General features: G+C 51.6%; 5 protein-coding genes across 5 annotated transcripts; 3 read left to right on the top strand and 2 right to left on the bottom strand.

Annotated features, from left to right (window-relative positions):
• Positions 1-52: 52 nt before the first annotated feature.
• N7443_010097 (uncharacterized protein) lies at positions 53-2,524 on the top strand (the record flags this gene model as incomplete). The annotated part of the gene is made up of 1 exon (XM_056890153.1): positions 53-2,524. One exon carries the CDS (start codon positions 53-55, stop codon positions 2,522-2,524), a length of 2,472 nt encoding a protein of 823 aa, XP_056736644.1.
• A 1,791-nt stretch (positions 2,525-4,315) lies between these two features.
• On the top strand, positions 4,316-7,083 carry N7443_010096 (uncharacterized protein; the record flags this gene model as incomplete). Its single annotated transcript, XM_056890152.1, has 7 exons — positions 4,316-5,164; positions 5,728-6,007; positions 6,161-6,214; positions 6,442-6,600; positions 6,693-6,793; positions 6,850-6,940; positions 6,998-7,083. The coding sequence occupies 7 exons, from the start codon at positions 4,316-4,318 to the stop codon at positions 7,081-7,083; spliced, it is 1,620 nt and encodes a 539-aa protein (XP_056736643.1).
• Positions 7,084-7,635: 552 nt separating this feature from the next.
• Positions 7,636-9,435, bottom strand: N7443_010095 (purine-cytosine permease family protein; the record flags this gene model as incomplete). Its single annotated transcript, XM_056890151.1, has 5 exons — positions 7,636-7,719; positions 7,782-8,487; positions 8,538-8,651; positions 8,702-8,925; positions 8,977-9,435. 5 exons carry the CDS (start codon positions 9,433-9,435, stop codon positions 7,636-7,638), a joined length of 1,587 nt encoding a protein of 528 aa, XP_056736642.1.
• A 901-nt stretch (positions 9,436-10,336) lies between these two features.
• N7443_010094 (SANT/Myb-like DNA-binding domain-containing protein) lies at positions 10,337-11,296 on the bottom strand (the record flags this gene model as incomplete). The annotated part of the gene is made up of 6 exons (XM_056890150.1): positions 10,337-10,378; positions 10,433-10,516; positions 10,570-10,602; positions 10,657-10,704; positions 10,771-11,167; positions 11,292-11,296. The coding sequence occupies 6 exons, from the start codon at positions 11,294-11,296 to the stop codon at positions 10,337-10,339; spliced, it is 609 nt and encodes a 202-aa protein (XP_056736641.1).
• Positions 11,297-13,925: 2,629 nt separating this feature from the next.
• On the top strand, positions 13,926-14,986 carry N7443_010093 (ER lumen protein-retaining receptor; the record flags this gene model as incomplete). Its single annotated transcript, XM_056890149.1, has 3 exons — positions 13,926-14,022; positions 14,088-14,401; positions 14,450-14,986. The coding sequence occupies 3 exons, from the start codon at positions 13,926-13,928 to the stop codon at positions 14,984-14,986; spliced, it is 948 nt and encodes a 315-aa protein (XP_056736640.1).
• Positions 14,987-15,340: the final 354 nt, after the last annotated feature.

Genomic DNA, 15,340 nt, shown 5'->3' with positions numbered 1-15,340 from the left:
TTTTCTCAAGTCTTATGCTAACTCACCGTTTTTTATTATTTTTACAGAATCGATGAAGTTCAAGAAGCTCACAAACGCCCAGCGTTCCGGTTTGAACCAAATCCCTAACCGTCGATTTACGCTTTGGTGGTCCCCGACAATCAACCGAGCCAACGTTTACGTTGGTTTCCAAGTGCAACTGGATCTGACTGGTATTTTCTTGCACGGCAAGATTCCCACTCTGAAGATCTCCCTGATTCAAATCTTCCGTGCCCATCTGTGGCAGAAGATCCACGAGTCTGTGGTCATGGATTTGTGTCAGGTGTTCGATCAGGAGTTGGAGCAGCTCGGCATCGAGGCTGTGCAGAAGGAGACGATTCACCCCCGTAAGTCTTACAAGATGAACAGTTCTTGTGCAGACATTCTTCTCTTCGCCACCAACAAGTGGAACGTTACCAGGCCCTCTCTGCTGTTTGACACCAAGGATGTCTACGAGCCTACCACAACCAACAAGTTCTGGCTCGATGTGCAATTGAGATATGGTGACTACGACTCTCACGACATTGAACGCTATGTCCGTGCCAAGTATCTTGATTACACTACGGACAGCATGAGCATTTACCCTTCGGCTACTGGTCTGATGATCGGTATCGACCTTTCATACAACCTGTACTCTTCTTATGGTCAGTATTTCCCTGGTTTGAAGACTCTGGTCCAACAGGCCATGGCCAAGGTCATGAAAGCCAACCCTGCCTTGTACGTTCTTCGTGAACGTATCCGTAAGGGTCTGCAGTTGTACGCCTCTGAGAGCAACCAGGAGTTCCTCAACTCCCAGAACTACTCAGAGCTTTTCAGCCCGCAGATTCAGCTCTTCATTGATGACACTAATGTCTACCGTGTCACCATTCACAAAACATTCGAGGGTAACTTGACCACCAAGCCCATCAACGGTGCTATCTTTATCTTCAACCCCCGAACCGGACAGTTGTTTTTGAAGATCATTCACACCAGTGTCTGGGCCGGTCAGAAGCGTTTGGGTCAGCTGGCCAAGTGGAAGACGGCCGAAGAAGTTGCAGCTCTAATCCGCTCTCTGCCCGTTGAAGAGCAACCGAAGCAGCTCATTGTCACTCGTAAGGGTCTTCTTGATCCTCTCGAGGTTCACCTGCTCGACTTCCCCAACATTTCCATTCGTGCTTCCGAGCTTCAGTTGCCCTTCCAGGCTGCCATGAAGGTCGAGAAGCTTGCGGATATGATCCTCCGAGCTACCGAGCCTCAGATGGTTCTCTTCAACCTGTACGACGAGTGGTTGAAGTCTATTTCTCCGTACACTGCCTTCTCTCGTCTTGTCCTCATTCTTCGTGCTCTCCATGTCAACATTGACAAGGCCAAGATCATTCTCCGGCCCGACAAGAGCGTCATCACCCAGGAGCACCACATCTGGCCATCGCTCTCTGATGAGGACTGGATCAAGGTCGAAGTGCAGCTGCGTGATCTGATCTTGAACGACTACGGCAAGAAAAACAACGTGAATGTCCAGAGTTTGACCAGCAGTGAAGTGCGAGATATCATTTTGGGTATGGAGATCAGCGCACCCTCGCTCCAGCGCCAGCAGGCGGCCGAGATTGAGAAGCAGCAGGAGGAGCAGAAGCAGCTCACTGCCGTGACTACTAAGACCCAGAACGTGCGTGGAGAGGATATCATCGTCACGACCACGTCACAGTACGAGCAGCAGTCTTTCGCATCCAAGACCGAGTGGCGTACTCGAGCGATTGCTACCTCGAACCTGCGGACGAGATCCAACAACATCTATGTCTCCTCGGATGACATTCGCGATGATGGATACACCTATGTCATGCCGAAGAATGTTCTCAAGCGTTTTATCACCATCGCCGATCTTCGTGTCCAGGTTTCAGGCTATCTCTACGGTAGCTCCCCGCCGGATAATGACCAGGTCAAGGAGGTTCGCACCATCGTCATGGTCCCGCAGGTCGGCAATACCCGGGATGTCCAGCTACCGCACGAACTGCCCCAGCACGACTACCTGAACAACCTGGAGCCGCTGGGAGTCATCCACACGGTGTCGGGTAACGAGCCACCCTATATGTCGGCAGCCGATGTTACACAGCATGCCCGCCTCATGAACGCACACCCGTCGTGGGACAAGAAGACCGTGACCATGACTGTCTCCTTCACTCCTGGATCCGTCTCACTTGCCGCTTGGGGCCTAACTCCTGACGGGTATAAATGGGGTGCTGACAACAAGGACATGACCTCCGATCAGCCTCAGGGCTTCTCCACCAGTATGGGCGTGAAGTGCCAGCTACTCCTCAGTGACCGTGTCCGCGGCTACTTCCTGGTCCCCGAGGACAATCTTTGGAACTATAGTTTCATGGGCAGCTCCTTCGGCAGTGTTGAGAAGAGGCCCATTTACGTCAAGATCGATACCCCGCTTCGATTCTACGATGACCAGCACCGACCCTTGCACTTCCAGAACTTTGCTGAGCTGGAGGATATCTGGGTTGATCGATCGGATAACTTTGAGTAAGGGAAGGTGGGCTATTCGGTGTTTTTTCTCCGGGCGTCTTGTATTTTATTTTATCTTACTCCCTTTCTCTTGTATCACGACAATCATAATTTCATGTATTGAAGCGAGGACCGAGTTCGGAAAAGCGGTGCTTTTATGGATTTTAGCTCCTTTTCTTTTGTATTTAGTATACCTCGTTTGGGCGAATGCACTACAGTTTTCAAGACACATCTGCAGCCGATTTGCGAATGCACAGATCGCGTTAATTTTCGATGACTCCGCGCGGTTCAGGGATCCCAACTCAACAGAGAAGGTTCCATGACCTCCGAAGACCACACGGTGATCTGATTGCGCGCTTACAGCAGGGGTGAAACGGGCAGTCATCGGCCATACGCCACCGAGGCCCGATCCCTCGAGCTTTGTATGCGTTGACAATCACAAAAAGGGCGGTGGAGGGGCAACGTCGCCATCACCCTGTTCATCTTCCCGTGTTCCAGCTAGTCTCGAGAGCAGGCTGCTCCTTCCTAGTTCAAGTGCTCAAGACATGGACTAAGAACGAGGACGGAGTGTGGGCCGTATGCAGCTAATTCAACAACCTGGCAACTCCTTCACCCTGAATTTCCCTTTCACCCCCACTTGCCTTTGGAGGAAACGAACCCATTTCACTCGGAATATGTCGAGTGACGCAATCGTTCCCTGCATAGCTCGGATCCCGACACACTTGCAAAGGGCAAATAATCTTGAACCTCAAACCGCGAATCTCGAACGTCCGTGACAAATGCTGCTGTCAAGGGCAAGTCAAATCAGAAAACAGGTGTGCGCCAATCTCAAGTGAGATTCATTGTTTCAACCCCCGCCACCGGATTGCTCTGGTACCATTGTGATTGATTCTCGCATACCTTGGCACCCTAGCTCGTTCGACACCGAGCTAAGAGTCGGCCAGTTTGCTTCTTTGGCTAACCAGAGCTTGCATAGATGATCCACCCGGCCTATGAAACCCCCCTGTCACTTCGTCACTTCATCACTTCGTCCGCATGCCCCCGATGTCAATCTGACGGGCGTTGCTCAGCTCTTGCCGGGCTGCGTGCCTTCCGATGCTCAGGTCTGCGCCCTGTTGCGCCTCTGTTTCTGCCTTGAATGTTTCAACCCTAGGAGTCACAGTGGGGACCCCTCCTTATTGCCTACCGGTTCTAGTGATGTTGGCGAAGCCAAAGCATATACGCAGTATTGGTAAGAAGAATGAAAAAGTGCCAGCGCTTTGGGGTCCGACTGAATGGTCCTAGGCCGTCTATGACAGGCAATCCACCCCCGATTGGCAGCAATCCGTCCTCTCTCTTTCCACTTGGATCCCGCGAAACCATCCCTGGCGACGCACGATGCAGCTGATGAGCTTCGGCACAGACTCCCTTTCAACTAGACTGATGCAAACCTCCGGGACAAGACGGTCCTCGGCGAAGAACTTATAGAAGGCCACCTCCGCGGCTGCGTCTCTTCGCTTCTATGACTAGATATCCTGTACTTTCCCCCCTTTCATCCGGCATTATGCTATAATCTTCCGTTGGGCTCCCAGTCATTACACCTCTTTGACCTCGGGAATACCTAGTTATTTCTGCCCCATTACTTGGCCCTGCTCAATTCATTAAGCCCCTTCTTATTTCTCCTGAAACTTTGCCATATATCGCCATTCTTATGTGACGGTATAACCCTGACTTGTCCCTCGACCCATTCTTGGGAGCAATACCTTGCTCTTCGGTTCGGGTCGTTCTCCTCTAGCAGAACAGCCGGCCGGGGCTCTCCTGGCAGTGTCAATGCATGTCCGTGATACTTTCGGACCCGTATCGAGGCTATGCGATCCACTATCCTTCTCCAGACAAGCCTGACGACTATGATCTGATCGCGTTCGGTTCGCCCCAGTCGCAGTTGCGCACCAAACTGATGAGCGGGCGTCCCTGTCCCTCCGAAAACACTCGCCCTTCCTTTGGCACGCACCCGTCGGTGCTGCCTCGTCCTGTCTCTCGGCCCAACAGCCACAATGAGCCTCAATTGGCCTATGTGAGCGTGAATCAGATGCTCCCGCATCAGCTTTCTCACTATGGCTACGAGATATCGTCTCTGCAAGAGACCGGGAAACGGGCCCGGTCCGAAGACGAAGACGATATTGGCCGTGACATCGATCGCAATATTGGAATGCATCAATCTCTCCCGCCTTTGTCCATAGATGGCTCTTCGATTTCTGCAGCAGAATCTCGAGAGATCTTGTACTCAGTGCACGGCGACTACTCGGCTTCTCACCCGTCCTCTAGTCACGAATTCCCTTCGCCTATTTCTCTGCCCATTCCGCAGCACCATCACCACCACCGTCTCCCTCCCCAGGCGCTGCTACACACAGGTCATGGCCTGGGTTCTAACTCTCCCCCAATGTCTGGAGTACCACCCAGCGTCGTGGGTCAACCTGGAATGCCCGAACCGGCGCCAAGGCCCCGTGGTCCAAAGCTCAAGTTCACTCCGGAAGAAGATGCATTGCTGGTGGACTTGAAAGAGGACAAGAATTTGACTTGGAAACAGATTGCGGACTTCTTCCCAGGCAGGACAAGTGGTACTCTGCAAGTCCGGTACTGTACAAAGCTGAAGGCGAAGGATGTGGTTTGGACGGATGAAATGGTAAGCCATTCCCTGTCTTCAAACATTGTGACGTTGATTCTAGCCTGCATATAGGTGCAACGACTTTATCGCGCAATGGATGAGTATGAGACTGATCGCTGGCGTGTCATCTCGGGAAAGGTTGGCAATGGGTTCACACCAGCGGCGTGTAAAGAGCGGGCAAGCCAATCCAATGCGGCCCCTCATTACGAATGATTTATTTTGTATTAGTTCTTTTGTATCGATGACTGAGTATGAGAGTAGACACACATACATCTCTTAGAATTTCCCTAGGTCAATGCTCCACAGCCCAACCAAGGAGATAATCTAAGAGGGCCTCATTTCCTCTAGATCCTTCTCTGGGTCCTTCTCAATCTCCAAAGTATTATGATGCTGGATGTATTTTGAGACTTCGTTCTGATCCTATCCAATAGGTGCTTTTCATATAGGCCCCGAAAGAAAACTCATGACCGCCTATTGAAGGGTATCTGGAGTATCTCGAGTACTCGTGATCCGGCTCTATACTTCTTATACCAGCAGGCCCTAAGCCCTACCTGCTGAATGCGGCATGCTATCTCTCTTAGTCAGCATTCGTGTCTGCCAATCAAAAGCTCCGAGTCGGCCTTTACGTTGATGCCCCACAGCTACCTCTACAAGCCAATCACAGACCGGTCCGGGCCGGCTCGACTTCAAACCTCACCCAACTCACTCAGACTCTCCCCATCACCAAACTCCCCTCCACCCAATTCACCAGCTATACCTGGACAATGTTCCTCCAGCGTACCGCCGCTACCCTCGCGAGGCGCTCGCCCGCCCGCGCTTTCACTCTCGCTCAGCGCCCCTTCTCCTCGTCTATCGTGCGCAGTATGTGATTCCCCGGTGGCCTGATCCGACCTCCTCCGACCTTCGCCAACACACGTCCCACCCGACTCAATTGGCATTCGGCACTGTTCACTCAGCAAACAACGATCGACTTGTCTTCTAAAGCCAGCAGCTAACGCGAATTGTCACTCATAGGCAACGAGAAGAAGTGGGCCCCCAAGGACGAAGGCAAGAGCCTTTCCTTCGATGGTTAGTACACCCTTCCGCCACTACACAACCAATTGCTCCGCTTGTGTCTTCGGCAAAAGGGAGTGATCCATTGAATCCACTGTCCCCGATTTCGTACGCAATTCCACTACATAAGACGTCAAAGACATGGATTGTGGGCCCACCCGAGTCGAGTCACAACACGCATGAGTTGTTCCCAAGTAGCACCGGAAGGACTCACCACTAATTTCACTCTTCCACAATCACAGAGATCAAGTCTGAGGATGACCTTATTCCCCCCGGTGCCAAGCCCGGTACCATCCCTACCGACTACGTCCAGGCCACCGGTCTCGAGCGTCTCGAGCTTATCGGAAAGATGCAGGGCATCGACATTTTCGATATGCGTCCCCTTGATGCCTCCCGCAAGGGTATGTCAGCTTTATTTGCATTGCGCGCACTTCTCACGTGCCGTCAGCGTAGCGACAACTGGGAGCCGAGGGACTAACGGACATACATATAGGAACCCTTGAGAACCCCATCATTGTCAGCGGTGCCGGTGATGAGCAGTACGCCGGTTGCACTGGCTACCCCGTAGACTCCCACCAGGTTAACTGGCTCACCGTACGTCGGATCTCTGGTCAAGTCGAGAATCACAGTATGCTAATCGGATGAACCAGGTCTCCCGCGAGCGCCCCATCGAGCGCTGCAACGAGTGCGGCAACGTTGTTAAGCTGAACTACGTCGGACCCGAGGAGGACCCCCACTCCCGTATGTTTGAATCTTGATTATTCTAGTTCTTATGGATATTGAACTAACATTCAATAGACGACCACGGCCACGGTCACCACCCCCCTCACGAGGAGCCCAAGACCTTCGCCGACTACGTCAAGCCCGATTACTGGTACCGGTAAATCCGGCGCGTTGAAGATTCCCGATACAGTGTAAGCGGCCTTTTCGCGTGCGAGTCTATGTATCTGCTCTTGTCTCTGTCTGTCTCTTTTGTAGAATAGTTCTCTAGTGGTTGAAAATGAGAGTGCCGGGGGTGTACTTTTGATCATAATTCTATTCCGAGTTCGACCATTGATCACGGTGTAATGCCCATGATTGTAGCATGTGTCTCCAGGGCTGTACAGTGATTCCAACGGAGCCTTCGTCGCGGGAGATATGCCGGAATTTGTCTCCAGGTTCGTGGGTTTCATCTGCTACAAAGCAGACATTGTTTACTATTCACTGCAATAGAGGAATAATAGTCATGCAATTATATTTTCATATACCTATTAAACGCTTACATGCAATTCAAAGAGCTAACTAGTTATCACAAACGAGCACCGTGGCAATACCGCTCACTAATGATGGCATCATGTTGAATACAAGCCAGGCAGTAGCGGTCTGCTGATTGAGCTCCTCCGTGAAAAGGACATTCGATATCAGAGTAAAAGGTAACCCAAGATATAAGAAGTATACTAACGGCCAAAGTAGCGCAGTTCCAGGTATCTCAGTGGGGGGTAAACGACCGCAGCCCAGGAGAAACCAACGTAGTTACCCATCTTTTGTCCACTCGTTAGCTTCCATCTACAATAAACACAGGAATGAATGGAGAAACACTCACATCGGCACCATAAGCACCAACCAGCTTCGCAAGCGGGCCAATATACCACACCTGAGCCATACACAACACAGCTCCAACCCACCCAACAACAAACGCAATGAAAGCAGCAATACCAACAGGCAGCTTCTTTGGATCGCGCCAAGCATCCCAGTTATACCCACTCCGCCAGCGGAAAATCCCAAACTCCTCAACAACAATAGCAAACCAGATTGCAACCCAGTAACCCATCAACGCGAGGAAATTCGTAAAGATATCCGAGAGATGACTGCGTCCTGCAAGCGCGCAAACAGTGAAGATAATGACCCCAACCGTATTCCAGATGACACGAGGAACTTTCTCGGCATAGCTTCCTAGGATCTGAAAATCGACACCGGCAGAATATGTCGGCGCCACTGTATTGGCGACTAGGCCTAGGGCGACTATGACGGAGCAAAATTTGCCGAAGCCGTGGAGAGGTCCAAAACCTTCGACGATTAGGGCGCCTTGGCCTTTTGCGTAGGCGGTGGCATATTCTGGGTGGGCGGTTATACCGGATGCGAGGCCGATGCCGCAGACTATGGCGAACGTAAAAGAGGTGAGGAGGCCGGCGAAGGTTAGGCTGAAAATTGTGAGGCGGGAGGTGTGTTCAGGGTAGTAGACGAAAAAGTCTGCGGCTAGGGGGGCATAGGTGATTGCTGCACTGAGGCAGAGGGAGAAGAATGATAACCTGGGGTTTGTTAGATGTGCACTTTGAAGTGCTGGTTGTGGGAGACGTACCTGTTACCGGCTACCGTGCGGGCGTCGCCTGAAGTGACTGTGCTTATGTCGAATTTCGTCGATGAGACACCGAATAGGATGCAGACGACGATTAGCTGAGGCACGAATGCGAATCTGTTGATTTTGTTAAAAAAGGCTGGATTCTTTATAGGACGTGTACTGACCGTTCGTAGTAGTGAAAGGCTTGAATGCCGAATGTAGCCACGACCCAAGTGATGATTGCAATGATCACGATGCCCACGGCAACAGACATGCCTCCGGGCGAAACTGCAGAGAGAATTTGTCCACCAACGACGCAGTCAATCAAGCAGTATCCAATCATCTGAACAAGATTCAGCAGCACGATGATCTTGCTGGGCCACCAGCCCATCGTATAGCGGCCGAATGCCTAGAAATAAGTAAGTCGGATATCCCTAATCCATACCAGAATAGCACTCACCATAGTTCGGATACCTGAAACAGGGCCCCAAGTGGCCATCCATGCAGCAACCAGAGCACCGGCAAAGCAACCGAAGACAGCGCAAAGCGACGAGTCCAGGAAGCTAAGGCCATACACGGCAGGGCCCAGCATTCCCAATGTAATATTGTTGGCCGCGAGATTGATTGATACCCACAGCAAAAAGGCTTGCAAATACGACATCCAGGACAGACGCTTCATACGCTCATCCGGAGCGACTCGCTCAATGCCTCGCGCCTCCAGGTTATACTCGACAAGCTGCTGCTCGAAAGCCCTAAGCAGTGAGCCCATGCGCGAACCAACGGGGTTCCTCCGATTCGTATTCTCAGGAGGATAAACCGCATCATTCTTATTCTCGTATACGGTTTGCAGTTCAGGTTGGGGAGTCTCATCTTTCTCGGAGCGCACCGCTACGGTGGCAATTTCATTTTCGTGGGCCATACTGCACGAACTGTCAGTGTATGCGACTTTGCAACAAAATGAAAGAGAGGTGCGCATAAGTCCTTTCGCTGGAATTATCCAGATCAAGTTTAACCGTATAATCTCAGAACGGCGGGCAGCCGAACACCGGTCTGTATGCAGTTCAACGAAGTGTACCTTGATCAGATAATACCACGCTACTCGTTTTCATGTCTGCATGGTAGCTCGGGGAGGTGCGGAGTCTGTACTCGAGTTTTTTTTCAGGCCTCTGTAAGAGGTCTGGGTCCCTAGATGAGTCACTGTGAAGCAACAGGTGAGCAACGGCGATTGTCTTGGTGGCGGAAGATAAGAGATGTTAAGTACCTGGATAGAAGAGGCAAGCTCGGACTCGCGCGACTCAGGCGACCGCACCAAGATGGAGAAGGTGACGGCTATGCAATTGTAATCGCAAAATGGGATAGAAAAAAAAAAGTGTGGAGTGAGAACTGGGAAAGTCAGTTGCTCCGCGGGGAAAAATGGATCCGCGTTATCGGCGGATTTCCGGTCTCCGTCAGCGGGATCTTGGCCGTTTTTATACGCTTAGACCATCTGCAACTGTACTGAAATGGGAATCATGTAGTATTGAATGTAAGAAAAGGCCCAGATCACTGGATCCATATAGAGGCCCAACGCCCACGCACATAAATATAACCAGGTCGCGTTATAACATCAAGAGGTAGTCGGTCGAAAAGAAAGAGAAAAAATAATAATGCTAGGAAACAAATAGAAACCAGATCACCAACTCCATCTGCCTGGTAAAATCAAAGGCCCCCGATGGCCAATGATGAGACGAGCATCGCTATGGAATTGCAGAATCCGGGGGAATACCAAATTCGTCAAAAGATGCGTGGGAATTCATCACTTCATCAAGGTCATCAGATCTTCATAGGTTCTTGAAGTGCTCTTTGGCGTATTGTTCACAAGCCTGTCCGTGTTAGGAGGAAAGTTCACTGCTCTGAATTGAAAGGTCTCAACGCACCTTAGCTGGCTTGCCAACTTTCTGGCCGATGACCTTCCACTTGTTCGCCTCGTATTCCTTGATCGCATCACGTAGCTTCATGGACTGTGCGCGGGTAAGTATTATAGTCTATAATGGGGTCTGCGCACGGATCGTACCTCTTCTTCGCCAAACTCGGCGTAGTGCATATCCTGAAAGAGGTGTAAGTATATGTCCAAGGTCACCAGAGTTTAGTCAGAATGTACCTTGTACCAGTGCTTCTTCACACTGCCTTCGGTGCGCGTAGGGAAAGTCTGCGGCGCGTCAAGAGACACGGGTCAGCCACAATGTCGCGCGGCCGGTCAACGGGTCGCGCTCACCTTTGCAATTTCACTCCAGCTGCGACCGGCGTCGCGCATGGTCTTGAGTCGTTGCTCCTCCTCTGCCGTCCATGGGGTATTGGTGCGACCCTTCTTCTTGGGTGTGGCTTCGACTGCGGGCGGCATCATAGTGGGATCACCTTCGATCGCGCCCGGAGTGGGCATCGGAGGGGCCATCATCGTGGAGGTTCCTGCCGTAGGTGACGAAGGACGTTTGCGTGATGTTGAGGATGTCTGCTGAGTTTGTTGTTGTTGAGGAATGGGAGCGGTGGGCATGGGGATGCCGTCAAACGTCGGCACCCGTTGGAAAGGATTGATTTGTTGTTGTTGGGCAAGCAGATGCGACGGAGCGCCTGTAGACGCCGAAGTTTTGATCCGCTTGGATGTGGGAGGGGAACTAGAGCACAAGGTAAGACTATCAGTATGAGAGACCGGATGAAAGCTCAAAAAGAACGAAACGCGACGCAAGTGCCGATGCCAAAGTCTCCCCCCCCCTGGAAGATCACAGACGAGGGACTTACGACATGGTGAAAGAGACACACAATCACACGTCGATTCATCTGTACATACACACCCAGATCGCGTAGGGGAGTAGCAGATCTGCTACTGGCGCGCCTTGGTCAACTTCTAAGAAAATGGGCTTCGTTACACCGGCAGATGATGACACAGCGCGCATCCTAGGCAGAGAGATTGGAGGGCAAGGAATAAGATCGGAAGAGACCAGAGCCAGAGAGAGCAAGTAGAGCGCGCGCAGGGTAAAGGCGACCGGAGTGTTTAGCTCCTGGAGGAGGGGGAGGGCTAAGGTCTGGGAGAGGGAGTTTAGCTCACAGGTCAAAATCGCATGGTCGAAGAGTCGAATCGGGGACCTCGAATTCTTCCGAGTATGGGGAGAACATGAGGCTGGAGAAAGAGAGACGAAGGGGGTTGAGACGGATGGAACTGGAACGAAGGTTACAAGAGGAGAAGAGGAAGAAGGAAAGTGAGCGGGGATGGAGTCACCTCATATCACAACGTCGGCAGGTAATAATAGCACACTAAGGACCCTAATCTACACTTCTTTTCAGCCTTGGGGTTGATTGTTTTTAATCTCATTATTTGTAGGTTTTGCTGGTCTTTTATTGTTCGGAATGAAATAATATCAGATAATATCTCGGAAGATCGATGGAGATGTGGAGAGTCTCCTCTTGAGGCGTGTTGGTTCTAGACCCCCTCAACCTTTGCATCTCACGCCTTAAATTCTCCCCGATAGAATATACAACGATTTACCACTCACCCTCGTCACTCGGATCTTCAGTCCTTCAGATACCTGTCTCCGGTGCATTCCACTTCGTCCTTGGAACCCAGGTCTAGGAACCGATGGGCAGGGGCCTTGTCACAGATGGCTCGTGCTGCACTCCAACTCAGCTGGCGATGAGGTATGCACAAGCACGATGGGCACGTCCGGCAGCTTCCATGAGACATTTGGGCCGAAGACGCCTGCGAGTGGCCTGTTCTAGAATCCGGTGACCCGCGAACTCTCACAACCCGTGCGAGGATGACAGCAATACGCCCAATAACCCGGCGAATGAAGCCCCGGAGAACCTGATCTTTGTCAAATTGTCTCCAATGGCTCGAGCCGCATTCATTCTACTTCAATCTCTAGGAATCCCTCTACTCTCTCCGTCTAACCCGGAGACTTGGCGGACTAAAATCAAGCCACAGGTTGAGCATGCAGCCACTGCCCCCAAATCCCCCAACCCCTCTTCTTTTCCCCCTCCCGCCAGATTCCTAAGTCTACGATGCCTCTGTATAAGGTGGGCGTCGTTCAACTCAGCCCTAGCCCAAAAGCTAAGTTCAATGGGCGGGGTAGTAGCTCGTGTATACTCGAGAGATAAGGCTGTCCCCGCTATGGCCTCGAGCACAATAACCGAATAAGATCTATCATCAGCGGAGAGATATAAAGCAGTGAGTGCAATATTTATCATGTTGTCGAGTTGCCAAGCTGTCAAGTTGTCAATTGGTGGTGGGTGGTTGGAGCGATCACCTCCAATCGTTCCTATGGTTCCAGGATCTTGCATTCCGGCAAGGCAATATGGCTGGCAATGCAGGATGATATAGGCGGAGATCTATGAGCATCGCAGACGCCACCGGGTTGGATTGTACATATTCCTCCTCATGATTGATGCTGCCCTGCGAAAGGGGGTCATCTTATCAATCAAGTTAGATACGGCCGGGGTCGGGTTCGAGTGAATCTTGAGATCGACCCTGGGCTCTACAAGGATGTCCATGCGTGTTGGGAGTAATCCTGTGGTCCAGGACTGTTGGTCTTTTTCTAATTGAACCTCTAGCACTCATCTGCGCGTTCACATGTGGGGGTATCGCAGTCGTACCTTTGTCTCCACACGTGCTGCAAGTGCTGCAAGTGTCTGATCGTCTTGGACACCGGTGGACTCGTTAGTCGCAAAACTTGGACAATGGATGGTATGCGGGACAAACTCTGGTCGCAAGCTTACATCAAAGCTCTGAGTCGTACAAGACGATGATCTACATATGCCAGTCACCCTCCATCTAAGACATGATGAACCTTAGATCTGATCCAAGCCACAACCTTGGAACACCGGCTCAGTCCTTGTATCTTGGACCTGCGATATACACGTGACATAGTTCTTACATCCCAATGTTGAAATGGCTCACCATGGGCAGGGTGAGGATCAAGATTAGGTCAAATATTTGATGTTCTTTCTAGAGTTAAGCCTCCCCCCACTTTCCCGCCCCGGATATGTATCTAGATGCCTTGCGAGCAGGCAACAGCTCGATGAGAACAGGATGCGCGAATAGGGAAACATCAGAAGATCAAAGACCGGCCATCAAACCCGTTTCTTGGTAGCCTACATGCAATACCCCAAATAGACAAAAGCATCCAAAGCCGAAGCAAACCCCGTATAGGTTACCCCGGCTGACGTCAGACCTCACGTGAGGACACGCGGTCCAAGCTTGCACTGATAACGGAGCTCCCCTTGACTTGAGCTCAGAGTCACAGCTTAGACGTCAAGGGTTGGACCCGTACTCTCAATTTCACTTGTGATCTCAATGCTGCTGGTCCTGCACTGAGAACTGATCGATCTCTCGGATCGGTCCTGACACCTACCTTCCCCGCAAACCCACGCATCCCTACCATGAGGTTTAACCTCTTTCGCGTTCTGGGCGACGTGTCCCACCTCGCTTCGATATGTGTCCTGATTTGGGCGATGCATAGGAATAAAAGCGCCGAGGGTAAGCTCTCTTACTGGTCTCTAAATTTTGAGGTGGCTGGTGGCTAACATGGTGCTCTTCTCCAGGTGTTTCACTCCTCACACAGCTGCTCTATGGGGTCGTTTTCGTCTTTCGCTATTTGGATCTGCTCGATGGGAGCTCTTGGAATATCAAACATGGAGGCTTTGGCACGTTTTGGAATCTCAGCTTCAAGTTCTTCTACCTGAGCTCCTCCTTCTATCTCGTGTTCATCATGATGAAGGTCTACCCGCGCACTCGGGAGCGGGAGAGAGCTTGGAAGCTTGGAATATACTCGGTCGCTGGGTCCTTGGTGATGGCACCTATTATGATGGCTATTACCAAGGACTGGCCCACTGGAGCCTCTCAGCGGTTCTTGGAGGTACGGCCGATCCCCTATCAACTCAATGCTTTGCTGACCAATTTCTAGATCTGCTGGACCTTCTCAGTCATTCTCGAATCCGTGTGTGTCCTGCCCCAGCTTCTGCTTCTCCGCCAGACTACCGTTCCCACCGTGATCGACTCCTACTACCTCCTTACCTTGGGCTCCTACCGAGCATTCTACATTCTAAACTGGTTGGTGCGTGGCTTTGGCAGCGAGCACTTCTGGGATCCGATTGCGTTCATCTTCGGCATCGTACAGACCGCCTTCTACCTCGACTTTGCTTGGGTGTACTACTCTCGCCAGCGAGTCAAGCTGCGCAACGGTGGCGTCGTGGACTCAGAAGATTTCAGCAAGGGCTGGCTCGTGAACCGCGTAGTGAACTTCCGTGCCCGACGAACCTCAGCCGATGAGGAACAGAACTTGCGCGACGACGAGGAAGGTATGGACAGTCGCTCCAGCAACAACCGGTGGGGCGCCCGAGGCATTTCCATCGCGGCCGATGATACCCTGGAGGAGCACGAGGAGCACCAGGATCGGCACTACGATGATGACAACCTGGATGGTGACCGGGAAGCTAGATGAGCATCATTTGGCGCGCGCGATGGCCGCACTGTTGGGTGATCGATGCACCTCCGCAAGAAAGAGGAGCTTGGCGAAGCAAACCCAGCAAAATGGGCAAGTGCGCAATGGATTCATTTATGGAGAGAACGAGCGCATGAACCGATGATGTGGATCCTGGATGATTCGCAGATTATCACCTGATTAGTTTCAAACTTGTTATGCAGAGCATTTATGTCATCAGCCAACATTCGACCTTTTAAAAGGGGACCAACTCGACTCTAGCGTAGTGCTGTACACGGCATGACTCGGCCTAGCATAAAGTCACCGTCACCTGACAAGCTGTCTCTGCACGTGGGAGTAGATCCCCGACCCTTG

This window comes from Penicillium atrosanguineum (assembly GCF_028827265.1).
Source record: "Penicillium atrosanguineum strain IBT 20685 chromosome Unknown utg000008l_segment0_segment0, whole genome shotgun sequence".
NCBI lineage: Eukaryota > Fungi > Ascomycota > Eurotiomycetes > Eurotiales > Aspergillaceae > Penicillium > Penicillium atrosanguineum.
The sequence above is the reverse complement of the archived record's forward strand: the minus strand, read 5'-3'. Positions and strand labels throughout refer to the sequence as shown.